Here is an 18,946-nt window from a genome sequence, read left to right on the forward strand (position 1 = left end):
TGAACTGCGCCCTCGAGTAATAAAGGAACTGGCAGAAGAACTCTCAGAACCGCTGAGTCTATTCTCTTTGAGAAATCATGGAGGACAGGTGAGGTGCCAGATGACTAGAGGAGGGCTAATGTTGCCCCTATCTTCAAAAAGGGTAAAAAGGAGGAACCTGGGAACTACAGACCAGCCATTCTGACATCAGTTCCTGGGAAAATTCTGGAGCAGTTGATAAAGCAATCCATCCGTAATCACCTTGAAAACAATGCAGTGTACTCGAAGCCAACATGGATTTGTCAAGAACCAATCTTGCCAGACGAATCTGATCTCATTTTTTGATCAAGTCACCTCCCTTGTGGACCGTGGGAATGCTGTAGACATAATATATCTTGACTTCAGCAAAGCTTTCAACAAAGTGCCCCATGATCTCCTGATGAGCACACTAGCTCAAAGTGGGCTAGATGAAACAACTCTCAGGTGGAACCACAGTTGGCTACAGAATCAGATTCAAAGAGGGCTTATCAATGGGATCTTCTCAAACTGGGGAGAGGTAATGGGCGGAGTACCGCAGGGCTCAGTCCTGGGTGTGTTTCCTTTCAACTTCAATGTGGTGGTGTACAGAGGCCAACTGCCAAAAGAGTTATCCTTGTTCCAATATTTCTGGCCTTGACTGTAAATTCGCCCATGCTTGTCCATTTTAGTTCACTGATTCCCAAGATGTCGATGTTCAGTCTTGCCACCTCATGTTTGACCACCTCCAGCTTACCTTGATTCATTGATTTGACATTCCAGATTCCTAAACAATATTGTTCTTTACAGCATCGGATTTTGTTTTCACCACCAGACACATCCACAGCTGAATGTCCTTTCGGCTTTGGCCCAGCCGCTTCACTCTTTCTGGCGCTACTTGGAAATACCCTCTGCTCTGCCCCAGTAGTATATTGGACGCCTTCCGACCTGAGGGTCTCATCTTCCAGCGTCATATCTTTTAGCCTTGTGATACGTTCCATGGGGTTTTCTTGGCAGGAATACTGGAGTGGGTTGCCATTTCCTTCTCCAGTGGACCACATTTTGTCAGAACACTCTGCCATGACCTGTCTGTCTTGGGTGGCCCTGCACGGCATAGCTTATGGCTTCACTGAGTTACGCAATCCCCTTTGCCACAACAAGGCAGTGATCCATGAAGGAGCGGGAAGTACTAGTTCCCCTCTACTCAGCTCTGGCCTCATCTGGAGTATTGTGTCCAGTTCTGGGCTCCGCGCTTTAAGAAGGATGCAAACTGGAGAAGTTTCAGAGGAGGGCAACGAAGATGATCAGGGGACTGGAAACAAAGCCATGTGAGGACAGACTGAAAGAACTGGGCCTGTTTAGCCTTGAGAAGAGAAGACTGAGGGGAGATAGGATAGCGCTCTTCAAGTATTTGAAAGGTTGTCACAGACAGGAAGGCCAGGATCTCTTCTCGATCATCCCAGAGTGCAGGACATGGAAGAATGGGCTCAAGTTACAGGAAGCCAGATTCTGGCGGTACATCCGGAAAAATGTCCTGACTGTTGGAGAAATACGACAATGGAACCTATTACCTAGGGAGGTGGTGGGCTCTCCCACACTGGAGGCATTGAAGATGAGGCTGGACAGCCATCTGTCAGGGATGCTCTGACTTGGATTCCTGCACTGAGCAGGGGATTGGACTCGATGGTCTTATACGCCCCTTCCAACCCTACTATTCTAGGATTCGATGATACTGATGTAAGCAACCAACAGATGCAGATCAACACCCAGGAAGATTTCTACTGCAATACAGTAAGTTTCAGAAGGCAGTAAAGGACGAAGACAGCATGGGGAAGTGTCTAGCCCTAACTGTTGCAGGCTTTTATTGCTGGGTATCTGGGGAAACCTGGAAGCCTGTATGAGCAGCTTTCCTGGTCCCAGGCACTCCATTTTCCCCATTTGCATTTGGGCCTGAAAGACCAAGGAATAGTGTGGGTGCAGGGAGGGCAAGCTGTAAGTAAGTACAATTTGGCACATTGCACAACACGATCAATGATCGCGGAGCGTGTTTGCTAAGGGAGCTTGGCCATCTGGGGACTCCAGGAGGGCCAGATTTGGTCCCCGGGCCAGAAGTTCCCCAGCCTTGGTTTAAACAAAGACTACAAAGGGACAAAGGCTATAGGTCCGATGAAGACAATAAAACAAAAGCGGTGGAGAAGACCCTTTGGCAGAGTCAATATTGGTTTCAGACAACGTTAGAAATGGTCAAGTTGACATGTTATCTTGCCATCAGGGGTTTTTAAAGGGCTAACTTGTGATGGGTAAAATCTAATCAAGTCAGTGCTGTGCCCCAGCTAATGTGCTTGTCAATAATTAGTCACACCTGGAGGGAAGTCGCTCTGTGCCAGTGGTGTATGCAATACCTGATGGAGCACCTCTCCCGGCATGAACCGACCTGTACACTACGCTCAGGATCCAAGGCCCTCCTCCAGGTGGCTCCTCCAAGGGAGGCTTGGCAGGCAGCAACAAGAGGGAGGGCCTTTTCAGTGGTGGCCCCCAATTATGGAAAGATCTCCCCGATGAGGCCCGCCTGGTGTCAACATTGTTATCTTTTCAGTGCCAGGTTAAAACTTCCTTCTTCCCTCAGGCATTTGGCAGCATATAATGAGTTTTAATTAGGTCCTGGATTGTCTTTGGCTGATCATTTAACAAATTGTTGTTAGATCATAGAATCATAGAATAGTAGGGTTGGAAGGGGCCTATAAGACCATCGAGTCCAACCCCCTGCTCAATGCAGGAACCCAAGTCCCTTACAGATAGCTGTCCAGCTTCATCTTGAATGCCTCCAGTGTGGGAGAGCCCACTACCTCCCTAGGTAACTGGGTCCACTGTCTTATTCCTCTGACAGGAAGTTTTTCCTGATGTTCAGCCAGAATCTGGCTTCCTGTAACTTGAGCCCAGTCTTCTGTGTCCTGCATATCTCCCCTCAGTCTTCTCTTCTCAAGGCTAAACAGGCCCAGTTCTTTCAGTCTCTCCTCACAGGGCTTTGTTTCCAGTCCCCTTCATTGCCCTCCTCTGAACCCTCTCCAGCTTGTCTGCATCCTTCTTAAGGTGTGGTGCCCAGAACTGGACACAGTACTCCAGATGAGGCCTAACCAGTGCTGAGTAGAGGGGAACTAGTACTTCCGGGGATTTGGAAGCTATACTTCTATTAATGCAGCCCAAAAGAGCATTTGCCTTTTTTGCAGCCGCATCACATTGTTGGCTCATATTCAGCTTGTGATCGACAACAATTCCAAGATCCTTCTTGCTTGTAGAACTGTTGAGCCAAGTATCCCCCATCTTGTAACTGTGCATTTGGTTTCTTTTTCCTAGGTGCAGAACTTGGCATTTATCCCTATTAAATGTCATTCTGTTGTTTTCAGCCCAGCGCTCCAGCCTATCAAGATCACTTTGAATTCTGTTTCTGTCTTCCATGGTATTAGCTATCCTGCCCAATTTGGTGTCATCTGCAAATGTGATCAGCATTCCCTGCAACTCCTTATCCAAGGAGGTGCAGGGAATATATCCTATCTCTGTGCGCTATCTGCTTATATGGTTTTTATTTAAATGCTTTTTTGTACTTCGAATAATGTGTTTTAATGGTTTTTAATATCTGTGAACTGCCCAGAGAGCTTCAGCTATGGGGCGGTATAGAAATGTAATACATGAAATGAAATTTCTATATTCCTGATTGCTGTGCCCAATCTAATAATGGGGCATTTAATCTAGTGCTGCTTAATTAGGTGGTGTTGCTAACTCTAGATCCACATATGTGACTGAACACTGATGCCCTCATGGCAAAGTCACTTGCTAAATTGTCCTGTAAGTTCTCCACGCCTCAATTCACACTGTGTTAGGCAGAATTTCTCAAACTGAACGCACCATATTCTGCCAAATCATGGGATGGGCTGTCTGTAAATGCTCTGCATTGAGCAGCTCACCAACAGGGCATTCCCAGTGGCTCACCTACTTGTTGGTGTGATCCCGGCAGCTAGGACTCTACCATTGCCTACCCATAGCTTTAAGGTTGGTGATGGATGGAGAACTAAGTCCAGGAGGTTTGTAGCACTGGGAGCTAGAATTTGGCAGCAGAAGCAACACCTCACAAAGTTAGTAAACAGGAACAGTTGGAGAGGAAAGGCACCAGGAAGGAAGGGCCTTCCAAGAAGTCAGAGGGGAAGAAGGTTAGGTCAGTGGCTCCCATGGGGATGAGAACTAGGAAGGAGGGGCCTTCAGGAATGTCACATGATGCAAGTCACATGGTTTGATGACATGTTGACAATGATGAAGTCCCTTTCCGAATGCATGTATAAGCTCAAGGTAATGGTGCTATCAGGAGGGGTAAGCACAGGAAGCAAAGGTGCTCCAACTCCAAGTGACTCACCTCAGAGCCACAGGCTGGGGGATCCCCAGAAACTAGTGATCTTGGCACAACGAGCTTTATTGTCTTGTACAGGACAAGAATCCTGTACAAGAGCTTGTAGAAAGGATGAATGCCATAGAGCAGAAAGTGCAAGCCGTGATCCCTTCTGGTGGTGTTACCAGTGCTTCAAGAGGCGGGTCAGCAGAAGCACTGTGCACCACCAGACGTGAGGGCAAGTTGGCTGAGCAACCAGAGACCACCCAGCTGGGGGTGGGGACGACGACCAGAAGAGGGAACAGGTGTAATATGTCTGATCCCCCTTCTCCTCAACCCCAATCAGCCCCCCAATACCATATATCTCCCTTCCCTTGAACACACTAGAAGGGGCACCCTCTAACCTCCCTAGATTATCCACAACATCTCCCAGGAACATATTAAACCCATTTCACCATCCCCGGCCAGAAATATCCTCACTTCAGAAATCCAGAACCTCCTGCCAGACATTATCAAATGCAGAAGTAGGGCTCTCTGGCCAGCCCAGTTTATTATTCATTCATTCAATTTATGAGTCACCCTATAGCTGAAACTCTCAGGGTCACATATATAGTAAAAGCAATAACAATAAAACCAGTGATAAAATCAATAATAAAGCACATTAAAATTATTGTTTTAAAAGCAGCATCAAAAATCCAGCATTTAAAAGAAATAGCAGCTAAATAACAGCTAAAAACAGAGAAGGTGATTTTAAAATGCAGCATTATACAGATAAACATTTATTTATTTATTTATTTAATCCCGCCTTTTTTCCTCCAAGGAACTCAAGGTGGCGTACTTAATCCTCCTCCTCCTCCATTTTATCCTCACAACAACGACCCTGTGAGGTAGGTTGGGCTGAGAGTTTGTAGCTGGCCCAAAGTCACCCAGTGAGCTTCCATGGCCAAGTGGGGACTAGAACCTGGATTTCCCAACTCCCAGTCCAGCACTCTAGCCACTACACCACACTGGCTCTCATAAAGCAAACATAAACATATAAAGCAAACAGCAGTTAAAATACTTTTTAAAGGCCTGGGAGAACAAAAAGGTCTGCCTGGCACCGAAAAGTCAACCAAGTAGGTGCTAGGTGGACATCTTTAGGGAGAGCATTCCACAACTTGGGGGCCACCACAGAAAAGGCCCACTTATGAGTAGCCCCCCCTGTATCTCAGTGTGTGGGGACATTCGGAGCAGGGCCTCAGATGAAGATGTCTGGGCATGGGCAGAAACGTATAGGAAGAGGTGGTTCTTTAGATACTGTGGCCCCAAACCATGAAGGACTTTGTAGGTTAATGCCACCACCTTGAATTGGGCCCAGAAATGATCCCACAATTGCTGAAATTTTAATAGTAAAATACATTATTAAAACAATATTAAAACCAAAAAAAACTAGAAGAGACAGTGTGAGGAACAATTATAAACATCAGTCGGTACAAAATACAAAGCTAATAAAAATTCTCCCCTCAACAGAATCTTCTTATGATGCAGATGTGAAGGCTGTGTGCTGTGTAGGATTTCTGGTAGGGATATATGAGAATGTTGTTTCTGCTCACAAAATATGCAAGCATGCCCTGTTCGAAGATCCGAATGTGAGTGCAAGTGTGAGCACGTGTGTGCTAAAAATATTCACAAATTGTCAAACATGTCCTTGAGTTTGTCTCATTCCCGATTCCCAGTTTCCTAAGTTGTGCAAATTTCCCCTGTGCACTGAATCAGCCCTGCTTTAGTCTACGGAGGAAATTTGCGCAAATTTCGGTAAACTTGAACAATTTTGGATAAACTTGCACAACTCTACTGTTCAATTGCGGCTCGATTTGGGCAATTTCCCCACTCACGCAAAGCAAGCAGCAATCGAAAATGCAAATGAGAATTGGGCAGAAGACGAGCGGCAATGTTCTGAGAATCCTGGCGATCGCAACATTGCTCATTCGCCCCTCCCCAGTCTCAGGATACTTTGGACGTTTTCCCCTATAAAGTTGCTCTATGGTGAAATGACCTTCTTCCATAGCCATAGTAGCCTTGTATTGTGCAGCTGGTGCAGCAAAGGAAAAACTGAATAATGTGCAAATATATAACTCAGTCTAGTCTTCAACACTAGAGTACACTGTGTTCCAAAGAGAGAAGCAAAAAGCCAAAGTGAATGAGAGAGCCCAAAAGCAGTCTATAGAGCAAATCAACACATTTTTACAACAATTTAATGCGTAAGGCAAGACCATCCACCCCGCTGCCTTCTCTGAACCCTGCCTGGCTTGCGCTGGCGAACTTGAAACCAGAAGTTCCAATAATAAGTCAGAGTTCTAACCCTCCTGTTCCCCTCCCTCTCCAAGTCTCTTTGAAAGGAGGATCTTGTGTTTATGGCTCACTGACCCTCCCTCCCTCCCTCCCACACATCCCTGCAGGAGGACAGAATTCCTCCTCCCACCCCCGTCCCAGGCTATGGAACTCCACTCTCCACTCAGGAGTTTGCCCCAGTTGATCCTCCCCGCCAGATTTGTTGGTGCCTGTGCTGCCGCTCTCCTCCAACTGCGATCTTCCTCCAGGCTCTAACATGACCACTGGGTCACTCACAGTGGCAGCTAACCACACTTGTAGTAAGTGCAGCTGGCTGGGGCTGTGCTGCTGTTAGTCCTCATTGTGCCTCTCGTTCCAACACAACCACCTGGATCACACACAGATTATTGGAGTCAGAGACCTGGTTCGCAGAATCAAATAAGCCACCATGGCTTATTTTAATCGGTGGCACGTGCCAGCCACCATTTCTCTAATTTCCCACCTGGGCACCACTTGTTGTGTTATCTGAAACTGGCGGCATGGCTTGTTTGAAGGGGAAACAACCCTCAAATAACCGAGAGGCCACTGTAAGATTATTTGAGGGTTGTTTCCCCAGAGAGTGGTAGTGCTGCCTAATGGAACCAGAGTCTCTATTCCTGGGGGCAGGCCTCACTGGCCCCAGCCTGGATATGGCTGTCTCCAAGATCCACTGCTGCCCAGTGAGTCAGAAGGCAAGGGTATCGAAAGCTGCTGAAAAGTCGAGCAGAATCAGCACTTTCCCTGTCCAGTTTCTGGTGTATGTCATCTATCAAGGCACCCAGAGTGTCCCAAAACCAAGCCTGAAGCCAGACGGAGATGGGTCTAGATAATCTGATTCATCCAAGAGTCTTTGAAGCTGGGCCGCTATGGCACACTCCAGTCATGGAACATTCAATACAAAATTGCAGCATAGGAGGGAAGGACAGATGATGGGAGGAACTGGTGTCTGAGTCGTGCTGTAATGTTTTGTTTTCAAGTGTTGGCCCCAGTGGGGGGTGGACCTGGACTCTGCTTCAGGTGCCAAAGTGTCTTGGGCTGCCACTAGTGACAGCTAGTGCCCATTGACACTGGCAGGGCAGAGGACAGGGAAGCCAATAGTAGGCAAAGTCCAGGGGTAAGCAGAACCAGGGTTCACAACAGGCGGAGCTAGCAGCAATTGCATTCCGCCCCCAAAATCCATTATACAGAAGGCAAAGTAAAGAGGCTCCAAGACAAAAAAACTTGCCCAAGAAACTAAGAACAATACTATGCAAGCCTATGCAAGCTAACTTTGAACTAAGTCCCTTTGAATTCAGCGGGACTTACTTCTGAGCTACATCGGATTGTTCTGCATATTCCATCCACACCTCTCTTTCTTGGGTGGCCACGTGCAAAAGAGGACAGGGATCCTGCACGTTAGTTCTGTAGAAAAGGGCATTTCAGCAGGTGTGGCTTGTCACACAAAGTACACCTGCTAAAATTCTTTTTTGTACACATCCATTTTACTCGTCATCTTTTGCATCTACACCCATCTCTCACATCCTCCAGCAATTCCTGCCTTCATCTGCCCCTCCCCTCAGGCTGTGAATCTATGCAAGCTGTATTGAACTCACTGGGATTTATGTCTGAGTAGATCTACCTAGAATTGCTCAGATGAAGGAAGGTGAGAAAGACCAGAAGAATCAATGCAAGATGGAAAGAAAAGGTGCCCCTTCCACCTGCCACTTACATTGTCAAAAAGTGATCAGGATTTTGGCGATATAAATTGCAGGTACAGAGGCCCAATCCAGACTGGGACCACACTGAGAGGCAAAGGGTTAAATCTAGCCACACACACACACGGGGGTCCCAATCTGGATCGGGTCCCCTGCACTTACTTCTGAGTAAAAAAGAAAGCAATGTAGCCAGCAGCTTTAAAGCAAGGTGTCATTTGACCCTCAGTCAGATTAGATGTGAATCAGGCAGAAGAGTAAGCAAAGCCTGTCTGACACTACACCGGCTGCTCTGCTGAGATTTCTCCAGCCTGGTGCTGCTTGCATCAGTCTTTCCTTCCTCTGATCAATCCTTTGGGAAGCTTTCTGCCCTTAAGGAGAGTGATGGACTGGGTGAATCAGCAGAATCAGAGATTGTGTAGGCATGGCCAGGAGTTAAAGCAGCTAGCCACGTAATTGGCTGGGAACAACAAACAGTGCTCTCTTGATTGGCTTAGGTGAGCCAATCACAGTGAAATTGGGTGAATCTGGCAGAGCAGTCCTCCTGGACGCTCTGCCTTGGGAGACTGAGCTGTTGTTGTTTTCCTCAAGTGTGTGTCCAAACAACGTTGCTATGGAATCAAAAGCCTCCCATGCTTTCTCTGTTCTTCTGCCTTTTCTCAGACCAGAGAAAGTCTGACTTTTTTGGGAAAAGAATAAAATAACAGTGCTTTCTCCATAGGCATAGATGCCCTTAGTGCTATGCTTCAGTCTTTTCCAAGAGGTGTGGTTTTTTACTTGGGCAGTGATGCTTTGGGAGCTTAGGTCCTACCACCATGCCTCACCAGTTCTTTATTATTTTATCAGGCATCCGCCAGCACTCACTCTCTTTCCCATCCCAGAGAAGGGAGAGGGAGGAGCCTGGATAAAATAAACTATCCTCTTTCCCTATGCTCCAGCCACTTCAGTTTTTTTTTTTAAAGTTCTGCAATATCATTTTCACTCTCTCTGCCTCCTGGTGTTGCAGGATTTAGTAGCAGCTGCTCCTTGCAGCTCCCTGAGCTTCTTCCCTTCCCCAAATTTAGCCTGGTCAAAACAACCAGTGGGAGCTTCACACTGCGGGGTGCTGCTCCTTCTCTTATTGGGCTTCCTGCGGAGAGAGGGAGGCAAGCTGCTCTTTCCCTCAAGCCGTCCACAAGCTATTGCTTCCTTCCCCAGTGAGTGCACTTTCTGAGGCACTTCCTCCTATTGGTTCCCCTCACCAGCAGCCAGAAGCCAGCAAAATCACTGTGCATATACTGCTACTGCCCTCCCTCTTTCTGCTCCCCACCCTTGCCTTTTTTATTTTAAAAATTTGGACAATTTCATCCTAGTGAAAGTACAACTAAAGTACAGGGGGAAATAATGGATCTCTGTCACGACATTATTGTGAATGGGAAAGGTAGGATATACCGGAGGGGTGGGGGAGTGGTGGCAGTGAGAATAGGATGGTATAAACCAGGGGTGAGCATAAAGCAGATTTCCAGACGTTTTGGACTTCAACTCCAAGCATTCTTGACCATTGTCCATACTGGCAGGGGCTTCTGGGAGTTGAAGACCCAAACATCCCGAGATCTTCCTTCTGACCACCCCGATATAAAAAGTGTAGTAATTGTGGGGAATGTAAGCAATGTAGCAATTGTGGGCAGGGCCAGCCCCAGATATCTGGCCAAAGCAGAGCATCAAATGACAGCCCACACACACACCATTCCCAAATACAGGAAAACTCAAGGAACATTCTACATAAATAAAGTTGAATTTAGATAAAATTTTATTTTGGAACTTTCACCACATTTAATTGCACTGAGCGGGGGGCGGGGGCAGGCAGAGGTGCAAGGTGTGAGGTGTGCCTCCTCATCCCCATGTTAAGACTGGTGTCCGGCAAAAGTCCCTGGCAGTGCGTCGGCGAGAAAAATGGTGGCTGGCTAGAGCAACCGGGTGGAGGGGGCGGCCCTGAGCCACCCGTGCACCTGTCCAAGACAAAGGTCCCAGCATGGCTAATAGGACAGCCAGGCCTGACTGTGGGGAGCAGGCAGATTGGGGCGAGCTTGAACCATAGAAGGAAAGCAGGAAGGAGAGTGAGCAGCTGCTCCCTCTGACCAAGAGATCTGCCCATCAGAGCCCACCCCCACTTCACAGGTGCCAACTAGCGGGGGGAGGAGGAGCCTGGCCGACTAGAGGTAGCAAGAGCAGGAGAAATGGGAAGCGCTGCCTCCCCTAAGTGAGGAAGGGGAAAAGGTGGAATGGCAATAAGCCAACCACCCTTATCCTGCTGGGGGAGGGGGAGCTGAAGTTCCCCACATAGTCTCCCAACCACTCATGTGTGAGTGTGTGTGTGAGTGAGAGAGAGAGAGAGAGAGAGAGAGAGAGAGAGAGAGAGAGAACATGAACTTATCAATCTCTCCAGGAAGGACGGGAGGAGGGGGAATTGTCCCTTGCCCATCCACACAGTTATGCACTGCCCACTACTGTGGATGGAACATAGCAGAATGTACACATATAAAAAGTGTGGAAAGCGAACTGCAATTCTGCATGTAGTTTATAGCAGAACAATGGTTGGAACCACCCTAGGAAGACTTAAGCTACTTCTAGGAGGCAGGAAGTCTTGTCACATGATTCTCTCTATAAATTCCCCTAATCTCCTCTCTTTCTTGCTCAAGACTGAGAGAAATGCAACACAGAGAACTAAAAATAGTCAGTTAATGGAATTAGTATAAACCCCTCCTCATCCAAGCAACAAGAAAAACACAACTATTGATTAGTGCAGTGACTGTTAACACAAGACTCTTTCATTGCACTTTTTTCTTTGTTGTCAAGGTAGACATAAGCAAGACCCACAATCCATAACAGAGGATTGTCATCTGTCCTAGCTAATGGCTATTGATAGATCCTATCCTCCATGAATATATCAATCCCTGGGAAAATTCTGGAGCAGATAATAAAGCAATCCATCTGTATGCACCTTGAAAACAATGCAGTGATTACTCGAAGCCAACATGGATTTGTCAAGAACAAGTCCTGCCAGACTAATCTGATCTCATTTTTTGATCAGGTCACCTCCCTTGTGGGCTGTGGGAATGCTGTGGACATTATACCTCGACTTCAGCAAAGCTTTCCACAAAGTGCCCCATGATCTCCTGATGAGCAAACTAGCTCAAAGTGGGCTAGATGAAACAACGATCCGGTGGATCCACAGTTGGCTACAGAATCGGACTCAAAGAGTGCTTATCAATGAGATCTTCTCAAACTGGGGAGAGGTAACGAGCGGGGTACAGCAAGGCTCAGTCCTGGGCCCAGTGCTCACCAACATTTGTATTAATGATTTGGAGGAGGAGGTACAGGGAATGCTGATCAAATTTGCAGATGACACCAAATTGGGCGGGATAGCTAATACTTTGGAAGACAGAAACAGAATTCAAAGTGATCTTGACAGACTGGAGTGCTGGGCTGAAAACAACAGAATGAAATTTAATAGGGATAAATGCCAAGTTCTGCATCTAGGAACAAGAAACCAAATGCACAGTTACAAGATGGGGGATACGTGGCTCAAGAACACTACAAGCGAGAAGGATCTTGGAACTGTTGTAGATCACAAGCTGAACATGAGCCAAAAATGTGACGTGGCTGCAAAAAAGGCAAATGCTATTTTAGGCTGCATTAATAGAAGCATAGCTTCCAAATCCCAGGAAGTACTAGTTCCCCTCTACTCAGCACTGGTTCAGCCTCATCTGGAGTACTGTGTCCAGTTCTGGGCACCACATTTTAAGAAGGAAGCAGACAAGCTGCTGGAGAGGGTTCGGAGGAAGGCAACAAAGATGATCAGGGGACTAGAAACAAAGCCCTATGAAGAGAAACTTAAAGAACTGGGCATGTTTAGCCTTGAGAAGAGAAGACTGAGGGGAGATATGATAGTGCTCTTCAAGTACTTGAAAGGTTGTCACAGAGAGGAAGGCCAGGATCTCTTCTCAATCATCCCAGAATGCAGGCCATGGAATAATGGGCTCAAGTTACAGGAAGCCAGATTCCGGCTGAACATCAGGAAAAACTTCCTGACTGTTAGAGCAATACGAGAACCAATGACCTGGGGAGGTGGTAGGCTCTCCCACACTGGAGGCATTCAAGACGAGGCTGGACAGCCATCTGTCAGGGATGCTTTGAATTGGATTCCTGCATCGAGCAGGGGTTAGGCCCTTCCAACCCTACTATTCTATGATTCTATGATATCTGATCCCATTTTAAAGCCATCTAGTCAGTGGCCATCCTAACATCTTGTAACATAAATTCCAGAAGTTGTTTATGCATTCAGTTAAAAAATACTTTTTTTCACTGTTCTATACCCTCTGCAAATCATAAATGTCATCACAAGGAGAAGACTAGGCTGCAGGATGGCATGTCCTCTTTGGTCCACTCAGTACCGTTATTGTCCATTACTTGTTTACTATAATTACTTAGCTACTATTTAAAGAGAGGCAAAGTTTTATAACAACAATGTCTACTTGGGAATACAGTCCAGCTGACCACAACAAAATGCCATTGCAGTGACAGAGCACGATCACCTTCAGGCAGAATATGTTTTGTCCCCACAGATGAGCAGCACAATGAAAGCAGACCCATTTCTGCTTCTAGCTAGAGCTTAATCAAAAATTTAAAATTAGCTATGTTTTGCAGATTAAAAATTACTGAAATCAAATATTTACACAACTCAAGCTTGAAAGAGCACATTTTGAATTTTGAAAATTGGGAGTTTTTACTACTGCTCAAGTTCTGATGCATACCTTTGCATTATGTCACTAAAATATTTGCTCCTTGCGATCACATCCCTCAGTCAAGATTCAGCTAGATATCAAGTTGCTCACTGCAATCTGTATTTCAAAAACCTGAATTTCAAAATCCATGCCTAGCATGCAAATGCAAATTTGAGTTTAAAAACTTAGTTTGGTTTGGGAATACATTTTTAAAATTAAAGGATGAATGCTTTAACTTAAGTGATACTGATTATCTAGACCCATTCCAGTCCGGCTTTCGATCTGGTTATGGATGGGACTAAATCAGCCTTGGTCACCTTGATGGATGACCTTTAGCAAGAGAGGGACAGGGGGAGTACAATCCTGTTAATTCTGCTTGATCTCTCATCAGCTTTTGATACCATCAACCATGGTATCCTCCTGAATCGATTCCGTGGGATGGGTATCGGAGGCACTGTGTTACAGTAGTTCCGGTCCTACCTACGAGACTAATTTCAGAGAGTAACATTGGGTGACTATTCCTCGGCCCCTTGGCAATTAAGCTATGGGGTGCCACAGGGCACCATCTTGTCCCCAATGTTGTTTAACATCTATATGACGCCACTGGGAGTGGTCATTAGGGGTTTTGGAACTAAATGCCATCAGTATGCTGATAACATGCAGGTCTATCTTCCTGTGGCATCTGAATCAGGAGAGGCTATGCAAGTCCTGGATCAGTGTCTAAACTCAGTAATTAATTAATTAATTAATTAATTAATTGCATTTATATCCCGCCTTTTTTCCTCCAAGGAACTCAAGGCAGTGTACATGATCCTCCTCCTTCCTCCATTTTATCCTCACAACAACAACCCTGTGAGGTAGGTTGGGCTGAGAGTCTGTGACTGGCCCAAAGTCACCCAGTGAGCTTCCATGGCCGAGTGGGGACTCCCAGTCCAGCACTCTAGCCACTACACCACTCTGTCTCTCCAGTAATGGGCTGGATTAGGGCCAATAAACTGAAGCTGAATCCTGGCAAGATCGAAGCCCTGTGAGTGAGTTGTTCCTGAGTCCAGGAGATAGGCACACTGCCTGTTCTGGATGGGGTTGCACTCCCTCGGAAAGATCAGGTTCATAGTCTAGGGGTACTCCTAGATCCATCATTGTCACTGGAGGCCCAAGCAGCCGCTGCAGCTTGGGGCACCTTTTACCAGCTTTGGCTGGTTCTCCAGCTGCAGCCTCTCCTGGACAGGGATAGCTTGACCACAGTGGTACAGGCATTAGTAACCTCAAGACTGGATTACTGCAATGCACTCTGTGTGGGGCTGCCCTTGAGGCTGGTCCGGAAGCTGGAGCTAGTGCAGAATGCAGTAGCTCGGCTGTTGTCAGGAGCTGCCCCTTTTCAGCATGTAACTCCTTTGCTGAAGGAATTGACTGGCTGCCTATTCACTACCAGGCCAGGTTTAAGGTATTAGTACTAGTGTACAAAGCCCTACACAACTTGGGACCAGGACACCTGAGACAGCGCCTTCTTCTTTACCAACCTGCCTGGTCACTGAGGTCATTGGTGGGCTTGCTCCTGGTGGTTCCACATGGACCTATGACCCGGTTGGAGTCCACCAGGAAGAGAACCTTCAGCGTAGCTGCCCCCTTACTGTGGAATTCCCTGCCTTTGGAGGTCAGGTAGGCACCAACGTTGTGTTGCTTTCAGTGCCTCCTGAAGACACTGTTGTTTTGAGAGGTCTTCCCCGAGTAACCAGTTGCAGTTTATTAAGTTCAGAATCTATTCTTTTAAAAAGTTTTAATTGTTTTAATTATGGGCTTTTTTATCTTGTTGTTCACCGCTCTGAAATCTTTGATGTGGATCGATATATATATATTGTAAATAAGTAAGTAAGTAAGTGGCACAGGATCAACACTTTCCATTTTATGGCAGATAAATCACACTCTGGACTTACTTTCAGAGTGCCGGGTTTCCTGTGGACAACTTGTATGGCTGGTACTCAGATTCTCCTCATAAGCTGGAAATGCCCAAAGGGTCACAGCCCCCTTTCCAGTACAGACTTTAGAAGGGTCCAGGCCTGCAGAAGAAACATACAATTTACAGAAGATGTGTTAGAACTTGAAAGAAATGTAAATCATGGTATTTACACGCAAAGCTTGATGTTCTCTTAAATTTAACGTGAATTGTCTTTGAGCAAATTGATCTAGTCATGTTTCTGCTGATGGAAATTAGTTTCTGATTCCAAGCTTTTCATATACATACATACATACGAAATAATTTTATTTGTAGACAGATGAGTCAAATGTCCAAAACAAGGCAACAGAACTACAAAACAGAAGAAAAGCAAGAATGTATGGAAATCAGATACCATGGGCAGAATCCAACAGAGTGCTTACACCCCCACCGATTCCTTTCCACCCTGCGGATTCCCTTCCACAACCCGACTCGGTTGCGCAAGTGGGATCCACCACTTACACAAGGGAGATTTAACACTTCCTAGAAGAAGCCCCAAAATGCATGGAAACACTTGTTTCTGGAAGAAATCAGATCAGCGGAGCTTGTTTGGGGTTGCCCCGGAAGTGCTAAATTGCCATTGTGCAGGTGGTGGGGACCACTTGCACAATGGAACTGGTGGGGTGTAAGAGAATTGACAGTAGTGTAAGTAGCATTTTCTCTGAAGTCTCTCTGACGTTTCAGAATTGAGCTCCATACTTGGGTGAGTATAGTAACTCAAAATCATTTGTATTTGGCATGACTTGGACTCCTCCGTTAGTGCGGTTCTATTAATGGAGGTATCCAGAGCACTGTCTTGTCCAGCTGTATTAGATGAGTTTCAGTTGTTGAGGCATGAGGAAACAAGGTGGTTGGACAAGTCTGACCGACCGTTTTTACCCCCAACCCTTGCCCATCTTGGCTTGTTACATCTAATAAGGGAGTGATGGTTGTTTGGGTCTGGGAGGTTGTAAATTCCTCTTTGAGAGAGGTGGAGGTACCAGGCTTCTTAAAAGAGGCAATTCAAGCCACACTTGAAGAAACCTACCCTGGATCCAGAAGTGGAGGACAACTATAGGTCACTAACATCCCCTACTTGGGCAAGATGATAGATCCAAGTTGCTGATCAACTCCAAGTATTCTTGGAGCTTTAGGCCTGGTTTTGGAACAGAAACTGCCTTGCTCACCCTATGGCCTTTGCTGAGAGATGGGGGAGTATGATCTTGTTGGTTCTCTTGAACTTCTCAGCAGCTGTTGACACCATTGATCATGGTATTCTTCTGGATCAGCTGTCTGGGTTGGGAATTGGGAGCACTGTTTTATACTGTTTCCATTCCTACTTGGATGGTCATTTCCAGAAAGTGGTGCTGGGGTATTATTGCTCTGTTCTGTGGCAATCATGTCACAGGGTTCCACAGAACTCAACTTTATCACCCATGGTACTTAACTTCTACATGAAACCACTGGGGGAGGTTATCCAGGATGTGCACTGAGGTGCCATCAATGTCAGGGTGGAAACTGAGCCAATAGAGCCCCAGAGCAGTTCTGATTCTGAGGACGAACAGCAATCCATGGGAGAGGAGCTCGCTCATCTCTCACAAGCACAGCAGCTGGCAGACATTCCTCCTGCCAGCATTCCTAGGATAGATAGTGACCCTGGCAGTGAGAGAGCGCTGGAGGGGGGCTTGCCGGACGCTTGGCACAGACGCAGGGAGCGACGACAGAGGGTGCGGAAAGGAGGCGTAGCGCGCGTTTGGCACACAAACAACGGTCGTGTCCCGAGGACCCAAGGGAAAGAGGGAGGATCTCTCCATAGCACATAAGTTCAGGGTCTTCCCGTGATTCTCCTTCAAACGGGGACCAACTGCCTTAACTGGAGCTTAGGCTACTCAGCTATCTTTCCCCAGTGCTGTTCCTTGCTTTGGTGCTAGCGACTAGTATTCTGAAAGAGTCATAAAGGAATAAAGTCTCAGAAAGAATTCCTCGTCGTCTGTGTCCTGAGTTGGCTATTGGTGGGGACTGCAAGAGGCAGCTAGGGCGCTCCCGACAGTCAATACGCCAATGACACCCAGCTCCTTTTTACCTAACCCATTGAGGCAGTAGATGTTCTAAATCAGTGCCAGAGCAAGATAATGGACTGGATGTTGTTCAGTCATTAAGTCATGTCCGACTCTTCGTGACCCCATGGACCATAGCACGCCACGCCTTCCTGTCCTCCACTCTCTCCCGGAGTGTGCTCAAGTTCATATTCATTGCATGAATATGCAATATTCATATTCATCGGTGATGCTATCTAGCCATCTCATCCTCTGCCATCCCCTTCTCCTTTTGCCTTCAATCTTTCCCAGCATCAGGGTCTTTTCCAGAGAGTTTTCTCTTCGCATTCGGTGGCCAAAATATTGGAGCTTCAGTATCTGTCCTTCCAAGAAGCACTCAGGGTTGATTTCCTTTAGGATGGACTGATTTGACCTCCTTGCAGTCCAGGGGACTCGTAAGAGTCTTCTCCAGCACCACAGTTCAAAAGCATCAATTCTTCAGTGCTCAGCCTTCCTTATAGTCCAGCTCTCATAGCCATACGTTACTATTGGGAAAACCATAGCTTTGATTATACAGACCTTTGTCGGCAAGGTGATGTCTCTGTTTCTTACTATGCTGTCTAGGTTTGCCACAGCTTTCCTCCCAAGGAGCAAGCGTCTTTTAATTTCATGGCTACAGCCACCATCTGCAGTGATCTTGGAGCCCAAGAAAATCAAATCTGTCACTTCTTCCATTTCTTCCCCTTCTATATGCCAGGAAGTGATGGGGCCAGATGCCATGATCTTTTTTTAATGTTGAGTTTCAAACCAGCTTTTGCACTCGCCACTTTCACCCTCAACAAGAGGCTCTTGAGATCCTCTTCGCTTTCTGCCATTAGGGTGGTATCGTCTGCGTCTCTGAGTTTGTTGATAATTCTCCTGGCAATCTTAATTCTGACCTGTGATTCATCCAACCTGGCGTTTCCCATGATGTACTCTGCATATAAGTTAAATAAGCAGTGCGACAATATGCAGCCTTGTCGTACTCCTTTCCCAATTTTGAACCAATCGGTTGTTCCATGTCTGGTTCTTACTGTTGTTTCTTGACCCTCGTACAGGTTTCTCAGGAGACAGGTAAGGTGGTCTGGTACTCCCATCTCTTTCAGAATTTGCCACAGTTTGTTGTGATCCACACAATCAAAGGCTTTGGCATAGTCAATGAAACAGAAATGGACATTTTTCTGGAATTCTCTTGCTTTCTCCATGATCCAGCGAATGTTGGCAATTTGATCTCTAGTTCATCTGCCTCTTTGAAACCCAGCTTGTACTTCCGGTAGTTCTTGGTTCACATACTGCTGAAGCCTAGCTTGTAGGATTTTGAGCATCACCTTGCTGGCATGTGAAATGAGCGCAATTGTGCAGTAGTTTGAACACTCTTTGGCGTTGCCCTTCTTTGGAATTGGAATGTAAACTGACCTTTTCCTGTCTTGTGGCCACTGTTGAGTGTTCCAAATTTGTTGGCATATTGAGTGCAGCACTTTAACAGCATCATCTTTTAGGATTTTAAATAGCTCAGCTGGAATACTGTCATCTCCGCTAGCTTTGTTGTTACTAATGCTTCCTAAAGCCCACTCGACTTCACTCTCGAGGATGTCCAGCTCAAGTTCAGTAGCCATTAGTATCATGGCTATCAGGGACATTCAGATCTTTCCTGTATAGTTCTTCTGTGTATTCTTTCCACCTCTTCTTAATCTCATCTGCTTCTGTTAGGTCCCTGCCTTCTT

The 18,946-nt window shown here is 46.4% G+C and overlaps 1 protein-coding gene across 2 annotated transcripts in view; it reads right to left on the minus strand.

Annotated features, from left to right (window-relative positions):
- The window catches only part of SORBS1 (sorbin and SH3 domain containing 1), a 328,324-nt gene that overhangs the window by 184,574 nt on the left and 124,804 nt on the right, over positions 1-18,946 (minus strand). For both annotated transcript variants that reach the window (XM_084845126.1, XM_084845127.1), the window contains exon 4: positions 15,110-15,232. In XM_084845126.1, coding sequence (XP_084701252.1) covers positions 15,110-15,232 — 123 coding nt within the window. The remainder of the gene's footprint in view (positions 1-15,109; positions 15,233-18,946) is intronic.

Source organism: Heloderma suspectum, chromosome 3, assembly GCF_057233095.1.
Source record: "Heloderma suspectum isolate Gila_16-S chromosome 3, 16-S_ref, whole genome shotgun sequence".
Lineage (NCBI taxonomy): Eukaryota > Metazoa > Chordata > Lepidosauria > Squamata > Helodermatidae > Heloderma > Heloderma suspectum.